The sequence below is a fragment of the Alligator sinensis genome, unplaced genomic scaffold, assembly GCF_000455745.1.
Source record: "Alligator sinensis unplaced genomic scaffold, ASM45574v1 scaffold86_1, whole genome shotgun sequence".
In the NCBI taxonomy this organism is placed as follows: Eukaryota; Metazoa; Chordata; order Crocodylia; family Alligatoridae; genus Alligator; species Alligator sinensis.
In genome coordinates, this window is record NW_005841971.1 from 2,867,259 (window position 1) to 2,878,182 (window position 10,924).

The following is a 10,924-nucleotide window of genomic DNA, read 5'->3' on the forward strand; positions in this document are numbered from 1 at the left end:
TTTCCTTTTATTCCTGATGATCCCATCTTCCAATGTTGCTGCTGTAATCATTTTGTAGATCTCTGCTATGTGAGAAACCACAAACTGAGTAGAGAAAGCACTGTCATGAACAAACTAAACCTGTGAGAGAGATTTTTCTCATCTCTATTGCAGTAATCTTGGGTGTTTGTTACAATTGAAAACTTTTACAGATAACTTATGATTCTCAGGTAAAGGATGTTTAGATAGCTTTAGCAACTTCAGCTTAGTGTTGGCATAAATCGGATAGACAGTAGTGAAGGTAAAGAGGTGGGAAGAAAGGTTAGAATAGAAGTGTCATTGGACGCAATGTAAAATACAGTTGAGGTTTGTTAATTTGTTTTTCTTCCTGATGCTGGCTAAGAGCTTATTCTTCTAATTTACTCCCCCGGTATGCTTCCTTACCCTCTTTTAGAGGATTTTATCTTAATATTAAACATTAAATAGAAGAAATATTGTAGCAATGACTATGGAATATGCTCTTAAATACACACAGGAACATATCAGTTGCGCTCTCCTGACGAAAGAATAGAGTAACTCTGTTCAGCTAACCCGAATGAATGATAAAATTGAAACAAAATATACAATGACTTGTTCTAAACAGCTGTCTAATTCATTTTTGTTGGACTTGTCTGTATTATAGCACCTAGCTGTTTTGCCTTCATTCTGGGCAACCTGGGCCTAGTTAAAGTTTGCCCTTGTGCCTTTATGATTGAGATGTGTGGCTTTTAAAATGGACTGCTCCCTTAACTGGTGAATTGCCTAGCTTTGCCACCTGAATTCTGTTTCCAATCTCTCTGTTCCTCAGCACTGTTTTTCACACCATCTAATCCTACCCTCCTGTTCCCATCAGGTGATCCATTCATTGCTACCAGAGAAGGTTGAGCTCTACCTTTGTTTTCCCATAAACTCCCAGGATGCTGCTATTCTGGTCTCCTAGTTATGGCACGTCTTAATTGTTGAATAGTTTCTGGTTTGCTGATTCAGTCTTTTGTTTTAACAAACCATAGGTGCCTTACCAGTCTCAGCCAATTACATGACAGTAATGCTCAACCAGGGTGTTGCAGGATCCTTTTAAGTGTGATGTGCAATGTTAGCCCTTTTAGGAGCGTAAACACCTGCACTTGATTTACAAGATAAATATAGAGATTTCAAATAGTAATCTCTAGCATCAAAAGCATTTTGACCTGTTGTGGTTTTTCTGAGTTCTCTGCGACTGAAGAATTTCTTGTAATTTTTCTGCACTCAGAAAATAAGTGAAAGCTAAGAGTAGGCATTTTCTGCAGGGTGCCTTAAATCTAAAAATGGTTGAGAACCATTAGTATATGATCAGTGTTTGAATTTGTGAGAGGAAGAGGAGAGTTATTAGTATTACCTGTGCTCTTCAGCCTCTCAGATACCACGTTCCCTTCCAGATCTAACTGAGTCTGGATGAGAGACAGCTCTTGAGTTGAGTGCATCAGTTGTGCTGGTGTTTCATGATGACTCAGTCAACCAGACTCAGGCCCGTACCTAGGAATGTCAAGGATAAACTGTAATTGGAGAGAGAATCATTATTCTTGTGCGGTGCATTTCAGTCTGTTCAATGGAAAAGCAAGTTTGATTTTTTTTTCTCAAGTGTAGGCTGGACCTCAGATTTTCATGTTTGTAGACAAGGTTATTTTACTCTTTTAAAAATCTTATATTTTATAGTTTCCACTAGCTACAGCTGGTGCCTGTTGGTGAGACTAGAACTGCTAGTTTCCTTTCTGTCCTGGCTAAATCCTTGCCACCCAGATCATAAGTTAGTCATCATTGACTCAGCAGATGTTTTTAATTAACTCAAAATATTGAAGCAAAAAAAAAATTACTTGCAGAAGCTTTTGAATAAGTTGAATTCCATAAGCCAGAATAAATGGTTTCCCCTTTTGTGCTATTTGTACCACACGTGTGTTCAGGGTGTGGTGTTGCAGTTTATCAATTTGGTAATTTTTTAAAGAAAATAATATTACTAGCACTGCCTGGAACGAGATATTGGGGCTTTTCACAGCTTTGTTGATATACCTTGGTACTAATGGCACCAGGTTAGTATTCCAGTTCTAACAGCACTATGCTATACACTTAAAGGCTGAGCAAGTTTAGGAATCTTTTAAGGTCCATTGGAAAGCTTTAGATAGTTTTTAACACTGCAGGAATTGTATTTCTTCAGATATACACTATGTTGAAAAAAGAAGTCTTGTAAATTGTTTGTTGATGTTTGTTTGTTCTTTACCTAAAAAATGCTAATTAAGCTTTATTTCCAGCTTCGTGAGTGTGTAGTTAGCTGCACAGAAATATGGAAGCAAAAAACGAATATTCTCTAGGGGAGATGGTTAGGCATCTCTACTGGAAAAAATGATATTGCTTTGAATTTTGGAAGCTTGAAGCCTTTTGGAAACAAACTTTTATGCAGTGAAAATCCTGCTTTCAATTCATCTGAGTTTCTTAAAGTATGTTGTTACTGCAGCAAATTACCACCTCTGAAATATTTATAAAATAAAATTTCCTTTATCTTTGTAACTGTTCATGGGGAAAGAATTAAAATACTAACATTAGCAATTAAATAAAGAAAATGTCATTTTTTTTAATGTGTGCTATAGGTAGCTAGTGGTTATCTTTTAGGATGTATAACTCTTTGTAAGCTACTGTTTTCAGTTACTTTAATTTTCGCTACTTTTCAGCTAGCATTTTTCTTTATGGGTGGTTTTTTTAGGTGGACTATTTTTGAAAAGTTCAGACTGGTATAGCCAAGTTCTAAAAACAAAGTCAGGGGGGAAACGCATTGTTCCAAGCATGTTTTAAAAAATATACGTAATTCCAGTGAGAAGCTTTGGTAAGGATGGTGGCCTGGCCCCAGGGTTGCTTCTTTCTTTGTCCCCCATGAAAATTTACACCTCGGCCAAGTTATAAGCCTTTAAAAAAAAAAATCTGATTTTGAATATGTTCCACCCTGTTATGAGCTCATAGTTCTGGCATGTCAAACAGTTCTTGTGTACTAATTCCACAGAATGACTGACTGCGAATGCTCAGCCCTGGAATTTTGTGGTCTAAGAAAGACTTGCCTTCAGTTTCTTTTCCTGTCGGCTGGGAAGTGAGGGGCTCCTATGGTGACAGACAGCAGAAGTGAAAGGATGGGGGTACTCTTCCTTTTCTCCAGATGTTGATGCCCAGGAATCAACCTGACTCCAGGGTAGTTGCAGGTGATTAGTCAGGAACAGAGTTACATAGGATGGCTAGTAACAGAGGGCAAGCAGGCAGACTTTTGAAAGAGGAGTGGAAGGGTTTAGCCACTGGAGAATAATAAGGATCTGGGAATGTAAACATCTCACTTTCAGCACATGCCTATGAAAATCTTTAACGAAGTGTCTCATTCTCTTCTAGGGTGTACTTGCTAGCCGTGTTGGTCTCAGACAAAAAGACGTACAAAAAACTAGAACTCTTGGTTCCAAAATGATACCTTTTATTAGACCAACTGGAAAATGGCAAGAAAATTGTCCTTTTTAAATTTTATTTAAAAGAAAAGGACAGTTTTCTTGCCATTTTCCAGTTGGTCTAATAAAAGGTATCATTTTGGAACCAAGAGTTCTAGTTTTTTGTATGTCATTCTCTTCTAATGGCTGATTTCCCACAGAGGAACAGTTTACTTGAAGTGACTATGTAGTAGCAATCAGAAGTCCCCAACCTGGCTGCTGACATAAGGTGGGGGAAGAGAAGAGTGTGGTTCCACATGATGAGATTTAAATAAATTGTGATAGTGAATTGAAGAAAGCTGTTGTCTAGAGGACCCTCAGTACACTTCTCTGAAAGTTGGGAAGTATGCAGAGAGCAAGGCAAGAAACTCTGGAAAGAGAGAGAAGGGGAATGGTCTTGAGATTTGAGGCATTTAAATGTCACTCAACTAAATTATTTTCATGTTGCTACCACAAAGTTGCTCTGTGATGGTGGCAGGTCATGCAGCTGAAAAATTTTCATTTGTGGCCACTAATTGTCTTCCTCACTTTCTGGGAATTCAAGACGCCTGGAGCCAGGCTTGTAGAAATGCTTCACTGCTCATAATGCCAAGTAAAGTAGAGTGGAACTGTGCCTTGAACATGTCGTAGTATCACAGTGCTAAATACTGTGAAAGATAAGGTCATAGATATCAAGTTTGGAACCAAAAATTGACATTTAAAAGATTAAAGTTAATATTACCTCGTGTGTTTCTTGTTTTAAAATGGGGATAATATAATTTCACTGTACAGTTACTGAAAAATAAAATTAACATCTTGAAGAGTTTGCATGCTGTTGCAAGTGTGCTATAGAAACCATCCTAAAGACATTTTAATAATTCGAGACTTGTTTCAGACTTTGAATGCAGTAAACAAGCTTACAAAACAACAGGGGTTAAAAAAAATTGACAGTGTATCCTGGTCACCAAGTGAGGTAGGAGCCCTGTGGAATTAACATGCTATCATGAAATACATCTATCTTAACTGCATACATGAGGGGGGAGGATGGGAAGGGAGGCTTGAATTACGGTTTCAGAATTATAATATAGTTGGTATTATAGCATGGAAAACACTTTAATTAAAAAAAAACATAAATAGACAGTGCTGTAGACTATTGTTGATCAAATGTAAGTAACGTTTTATTTTTTGTTTCCATTCTGTTTCTGTTGTATTGCTGCTGTGTGTCACTGGGCCGATCATTGCAACATTTGGAATTCTTCACTTTTGCTCTGTCACTGTGGATGTTTCCTATCAATAATTGGAACCTTGAATGATGGAATTGTGTTGTTTACAAAGTAGCTGTAAGTACTGTTACTTTTGCAATTACATGACAACTCGTGTTATAGTAAAAATAAATGTTGAAGTTGAGTAACTGAACTAAAACTCTTAAGTTACAGTTTGATGAAAATCAAGCCGAGGATAAAATGTTAAGATTAAACTACTTTAGGTATTAGAAATGTGATATTCTAAACCGGCATTATTCACAGTCTGGAGGTAAATGTTTCACTGAAAAAGTAGCAAAATAGTTTTCAAAATCTGTTGGAGGAATTTAAAAGGTAGGAATGTAGGAAGTCATAAAAAAACAAGTGGCATGGAATTGATTTCATTCTGACTTCTAAATCACCTGTTAGAAACATGATGAAAGTCAGCAAACAGGAAATCTCAGTTTGCCGTTAATCTTGTTTTGCTTTTGTACTTTTTATTGTCCTAGGCTTATTCTCATAGATATTTACTGTTAAATATGTAGCCTTTCCACCAAATGTTTGTTGGTTTTTTGCTATCTAGTAAAATAGGCACTTACTTAAGGCCTTATTCTCCATTCATATCTCTCTTACTTCCTGGTAGAAAATGGTAGTGAATCAAACCTTTATAAGATATTTTCACTTTTATCTTTGTACAAAATTAGAATTTTAAAACTATTTTTATTAAGTAAAACTATCATAAATGTGCATGATACATATATAAAAATAATCAGTGACACTATAAAATATGTCATAGTTAAAATGCAAAGATTCTCTTAAAAAGGACACATTAATTGGTTTTTAATTGACAGGTGGTTTCTAGTCACCATGAGCTAGATTTATGAAGGTATTTAGCTTATGTTCATCATACTGGGAGCTGGATGACTGGTCCTGCTGGGAGTTAAACCTGGCTATATGCTTCTGAAAATCCCATAAGGCACCCATCTGCATCTTTAGATGCCTTTGTCCTGGAAGAATTGTAAACCCGTTCTTAATCAGTGAAGTTTTAGAATGATCACCATGTGGCTATACTGATGCAAAATATTACCAGTGTAGAAGGCCTGACTAGCTAGACAGCCTTTTGCTCAGTCTTGCTTGTCAGAGCCAAAAATAAATTCTTAAACAGAATTTACTGAGTTGCAGCAACAAGTTTACAATATGATGTGTAAATGTCTTGAATTTCCTAGATTGATGTAACAATTCTTAAGAATATTAACAGCTATTAGAGATGCTTCAAATGCTTCTTCTTTTTCTATTAGCAACAGAAGAACCTTGAAGGATATGTGGGATTTGCAAATCTCCCAAATCAAGTTTACAGAAAGTCTGTGAAGAGAGGATTTGAATTCACACTCATGGTAGTAGGTAAGTTATTATTTTGTTTATGCATTTGGATGGTGACTCATCTTCATAAGAAGACTACATTTGGAGTAAATCTTACATATTGCAGCTATTGATGCTTCATTTGAATAACCCCATTAGAGTACTTTCTGTACTTGCCACTTTAATTAAAGAAATGGGGATGATAAGCAACTTTCAACAGAGTTTGTGTTAGTTCATAAAGAAAAATACTAATATGGGTGTACTCCAAAAAGGGACTGCAAAAATGGTGGCAGAGTGTTTTTGGCAGTATAAATATTTTTGAGTTCCAGTTGATAAGTAAGAATGTATCTTCTAGTTGTTAGTGCACGAAATCCAGCTGAAGATCTGAAAGGTCAAATTGGTTTCTTTTTTCCCCTTAAACATCACCTGTAATCAGGATTCTTTGTATCCTGTATTTCTTTTGGCCACAAAATTTGCTAGAGAACCATAAGCCTTAATTTAAAGAAGCATTTCTAGTTTGCATGGTTACAAAGAAAACCAACTATAAACAGAGTAGAGTGTTTTCCTTGAAGCCTGCAGAGAGCTTGCAGCAATAGTTGATATAGAGGTTGGGGCTGTCTATTTTCTGGGCAGCTGGGGGCCCCATGGTGAGTTTGCTGCAGACCTGGGGACCACTCATCTCCAGAGCTGTCACCTGCTGTGCAAGGCAACCCATCTCCTTCATCCTCCTGGCCACGTGAGCAGCCTGGTGTTTTGTTTGGGTTTTCTTCCCCCCATGCCATATAGGCTTGTGGGCCATGTGAGCAATCGAGCTCTTCCCCCTCCCTGCTCACCTCTTTCCCCACCCTCCAGTTGCTCATGTTGCATGGTCAGTCCATTCAGCCCCCCTCCTAGCCATGTGTTGTGTGGGCAGCCTCCCCTGCCCCCTGCAGCACTGATATCCTGGCTCTGACTTCTTATTTAATGTTCCAGAAGGCTATTCTAAAATGTTCTCTTAGCCTTCCACTCCCCCTTCATTTTTCATTGTGGGGCTTCACATAAGTACTCACTTGTTAGCTGTTAGCTATATATTTATTAGTAGCTCCTTCAATGGTAGTGTATTATATGTTTGTTCTGAAATGAAAAATGCAAGTAATGCATGAACATATCAAAAGGAGGACAAAAGGAGAAAAATAGGTTATACTCGGGGGTGACGAACAGTGAGAGTGAGCCTTTTTTTCACTTAGTTTGCAGACTAGAAATTGCACTGAATGATACTTTGTCTAAATTGTTAAAAAAAAAAATCTGAACTAAGGTATTAATCACATTGGATTGCCACACAAAGATGGCTAACTCCAATAACTTGCTATTTATTTTTAGGCTGCAAAGCAAATGTTTCCTGTGTTTTGGCAATACTAACTGTGCTTTTCCACTTAGCTTCTGAAAATGTGAAGTAGGAAAAACTACTTAAACTGTGAGACAAGTCATAGGGTGCATCTACACTTTCATTAATGCGCTTTTGCTACTGTCTTATTAAATTTAATACCTCTGATGTGAGGTACTAAATAAATGTGCATTTGGCTACCCTAACACCTGGTATCGAAAACACTTGCTTCTTTAGTGATGCTTTATGTGCAGTACCCTGTTTTTACTGCACTTGAGCGTATTAGCATGGGTTTTGACATGATTAATGCACAGTAAAATAGGCTACCACGCATTAAAGCGCACATGTAGACATACACTTAAGGGCAGGACTCCATTGTTTTAGTTCAGGCTGGTCAACAAACTTTACTAACTAAGCACAATATCAAATTCTGCAGCTTCTGATTTGAAATCGTTGCATGCTTTTTATTGCAGGAAAGCCTCATAAATGTGAACTAGAGAATTCCTATAATGATGTCTTCCTAAACGTGCAAAAATATATCTGTTGTCAGGGAATAGTGGGTTTGTCTGCTGTAGGTTATGGTGAACATCTCTTTACTGCTTTGGTGGATGTATGCATGACGAGGAATGCTCTTGGGAAGGTCTCCCTGAGGAGCTAGGACTTGTATTTTCCTGCATGAGAGTGTTTTGAGGATCCTCACTTAATTCCACAGGAGCAGCCTAAACTGGTCACTGTGTAGGGTAAGATGGTACAGTACATATTATTTTGGAGGATTTACTCAGTATTAAATTATTTGGTGAGGCATTATGAATTGTTTTGGTGGTAATGAGGACAGTAACCCTGTTGATTGGAAGAGGGAATTAATTTTTATATTCATTAGAGTGGAAAAAACGAATAGTTTGGTTTTTTTTACTTGATTCCTTGATTAATGCCAGACCTTTCACAGAGTTTGGCTGGCAGGAAACTGGTAACTTTAGATTGGACCTGTCTAACTGGGCAGTGTATAAGTTGTGGGGCACATCTTTAGATGATGATGTATTTCAGCTAGGTGAATGGTATAAATTATAATTGGGTTGCTTGCTGTTGTGTGAATCTTTCAAACCTTTTCCCTGTAGAATAATTTATTTTGAGACCAGGGGAAGTTCTTCATTGAAATTGGTATAAAAGCAGTTACTGTGTGCCAGTTTGAAGAATTTTGACCTGAGGGTAAAGTACGTATAAGCAACGAAAAAATAAAACCATGTTGGTGGAAGGGCTATTCTTTCTGTATTATAGTAATCTTCTAATTGTAAAAGTATCCTCTGTTTAATAGAAGATAGAAATATCTTAACTGTATGTGCTCTTGTCTGACATTATGTAGATAATACGTTGCTTGAAGCATACCTGTACTTCTTGCAAATAGGAAAATTATATTGTCTTTTTCAGAATGTCTCTAAAGCATGTTTTGTTGTTAACTAAAAACTAAAGTCACTTGTTCTGAACTTAAAAGCATTTCCATGGGAAAATAGACAGTTGAAACCATCTAGACACTATCCTATTTCATTCCTGTATAGTTATGTCAGTAGCTAAAACAAGGTTTCAGTTCAGTTTAGTTCGGTTAAAATTACTTATCGGTGTTGGACAAAAATAGACATCCTTTGTTGATTTCCCTTAGGCATAATCTCAAACTAATGCATAATGCTGGATGCTTTCAAAATCAGTGGGTTTTTTGTAATAGTTATTTTTTAAAAGCTTAAATCTAAATTTGGGAGGGAGAATCTCTAAAGTTAAGCTCATAGATAAAGAAATGTTGATGGTACCTTTGTCGTTGCCAATCTTGGTCTTTGTAAGTATCAGGCATTAAGGATGCCTGACACTTGTCAAAATACTTGAGAACCCATTTGAAGTGCTTTGCTATTTTAAGAACAGGAAAATCTTCTCATTTTTGCATCCACTAAATTGTTTAGGTAAATGACAAGTCTTAAGTCGTGCACTCAAACATTTTTTTCACCTAAATTTAACCTTAGTTGTCAGTAAGGCAGGTATCAGATGCCAGATAGGTCTAACCTTATTAAAATGGCAATTGGCCTTACATTGACCAAAAGGTCACCTTGGCTGACTGCTTATTTTGTAAGTTATTCTTCATAAAGTCTGATTGCCCCTGTTTCTGCATTTCATCAATGAGTTTAGTGCAAAATGCTTAAGCAGCTCTCAGAAATGAGGACCCAGAACCCAGTTCTATACTTGTCCATAGTCACAAACCCCATTATGTTTTGGGGCGGTTTGTGGCATGTCACAAATGTTTTCTTGTACTGTATTGTACTGATATGGCATGTGTGCTCTCACTGGGAAAACTCATGTTCTGCTGTTTCCATTTACATTGCTTTTATTGCTGTACAGATTATGGTCTTCTGTCTTTGTATATCTTTATAAATTTGGGCATGGTTTAGCCAAGCGACTAAGGAATGCCTACTTAAAAACAATTGTTACTTCTAGATGTGGGCAGAAGGAGACATTTTGGGGTTGGGCAGCCCAGGATATTGTCTGCCTGCAGTGATGAAATCTGTTTCATAGTAGAGAGGCTACTAAGAGAAATAGCCCTTCAGCCAGATGGGCTTCATGTGTCTTGGAGAGAAAAGGAGTTTTTTGTTTTGGGTTTTTTTGGAGGACTCCAGGGACCCATGAGATTGCTGGTGGTGAGGGGCTGGTTAGAGGTGATTCATAGATTCATAGATGTTAGGGTCGGAAGGGACCTCAATAGATCATCGAGTCCGACCACCTGCATAGGCAGGAAAGAGTGCTGGGTTCTCCTCAGAAGTCATATACCCCAGACCCCAAATTATTTTCACTGTCTCCTGCTGGACTCTCTCCAACTTGTTCACATCCTTTCTATAGTGGGGGGCCCAAAACTGCCTAGTGCAAGGGGGCTGGACCCAATGATCTTGCGAGGTCCCTTCCAGCCCCTAACAATCTATGAAAAACTGGACACAGTACTCCAGATGTGGCCTTACCAGTGAAGAACAGAGTGGAATAATTACTTCCCTCAATATGCTTGCCATGCTCCTACTAATGCAACCCAGGATGCTGTTTGCCTTCTTGGCAACAAGGGCACACTGCTGGCTCATATTCAGCTTAATGTCCACTGTAACCCCCAGGTCCTTTTCTGCAGAGCTGCTGCTTAGCCAGTCAGTCCAAAGCCTGTAGCAGTGCATAGGATGCTTCCATCCTAAGTGCAGGACTTTGCAATTATCTTTATTGAACCTCAGGAGATTTCTTTTGGCTCAATCCTCCCATTTGTCTAGGTAACTCTTAAATCCTAGCCCTACCCTCCAGCATATCTAATACTCTGCCCAGCTGGGTGTCATCTGCAAACTTGCCAAGGGCAGGCAGGCAAAATACAACCCTCAGGCTGGATCTGGCCCACCAAGCAATTTCATCCACCCTGTGGGCACCCGCCAATTAATTGTACCCTACCTAGCCCACACACCTCACTTCCA

General features: G+C 38.1%; 1 protein-coding gene across 3 annotated transcripts in view; it reads left to right on the forward strand.

Moving 5' to 3' along the window:
* The first annotated feature begins 3,178 nt into the window (after nucleotides 1-3,178).
* SEPT7 (septin 7) overlaps nucleotides 3,179-10,924 on the forward strand; it is a 96,256-nt gene continuing 88,510 nt past the window's right edge. For 2 of the 3 annotated variants that reach the window (XM_025200556.1, XM_025200558.1), the window contains exons 1-3: nucleotides 3,179-3,236; nucleotides 4,821-4,825; nucleotides 6,025-6,127. In XM_025200556.1, the coding sequence (XP_025056341.1) occupies nucleotides 3,194-3,236; nucleotides 4,821-4,825; nucleotides 6,025-6,127 (151 nt within the window). In that variant the 5' untranslated portion in view covers nucleotides 3,179-3,193. Of the gene's footprint in view, nucleotides 3,237-3,805; nucleotides 3,808-4,820; nucleotides 4,826-6,024; nucleotides 6,128-10,924 lie in introns of all 3 variants that reach the window. The other variant, XM_025200557.1, reaches the window with a different exon arrangement.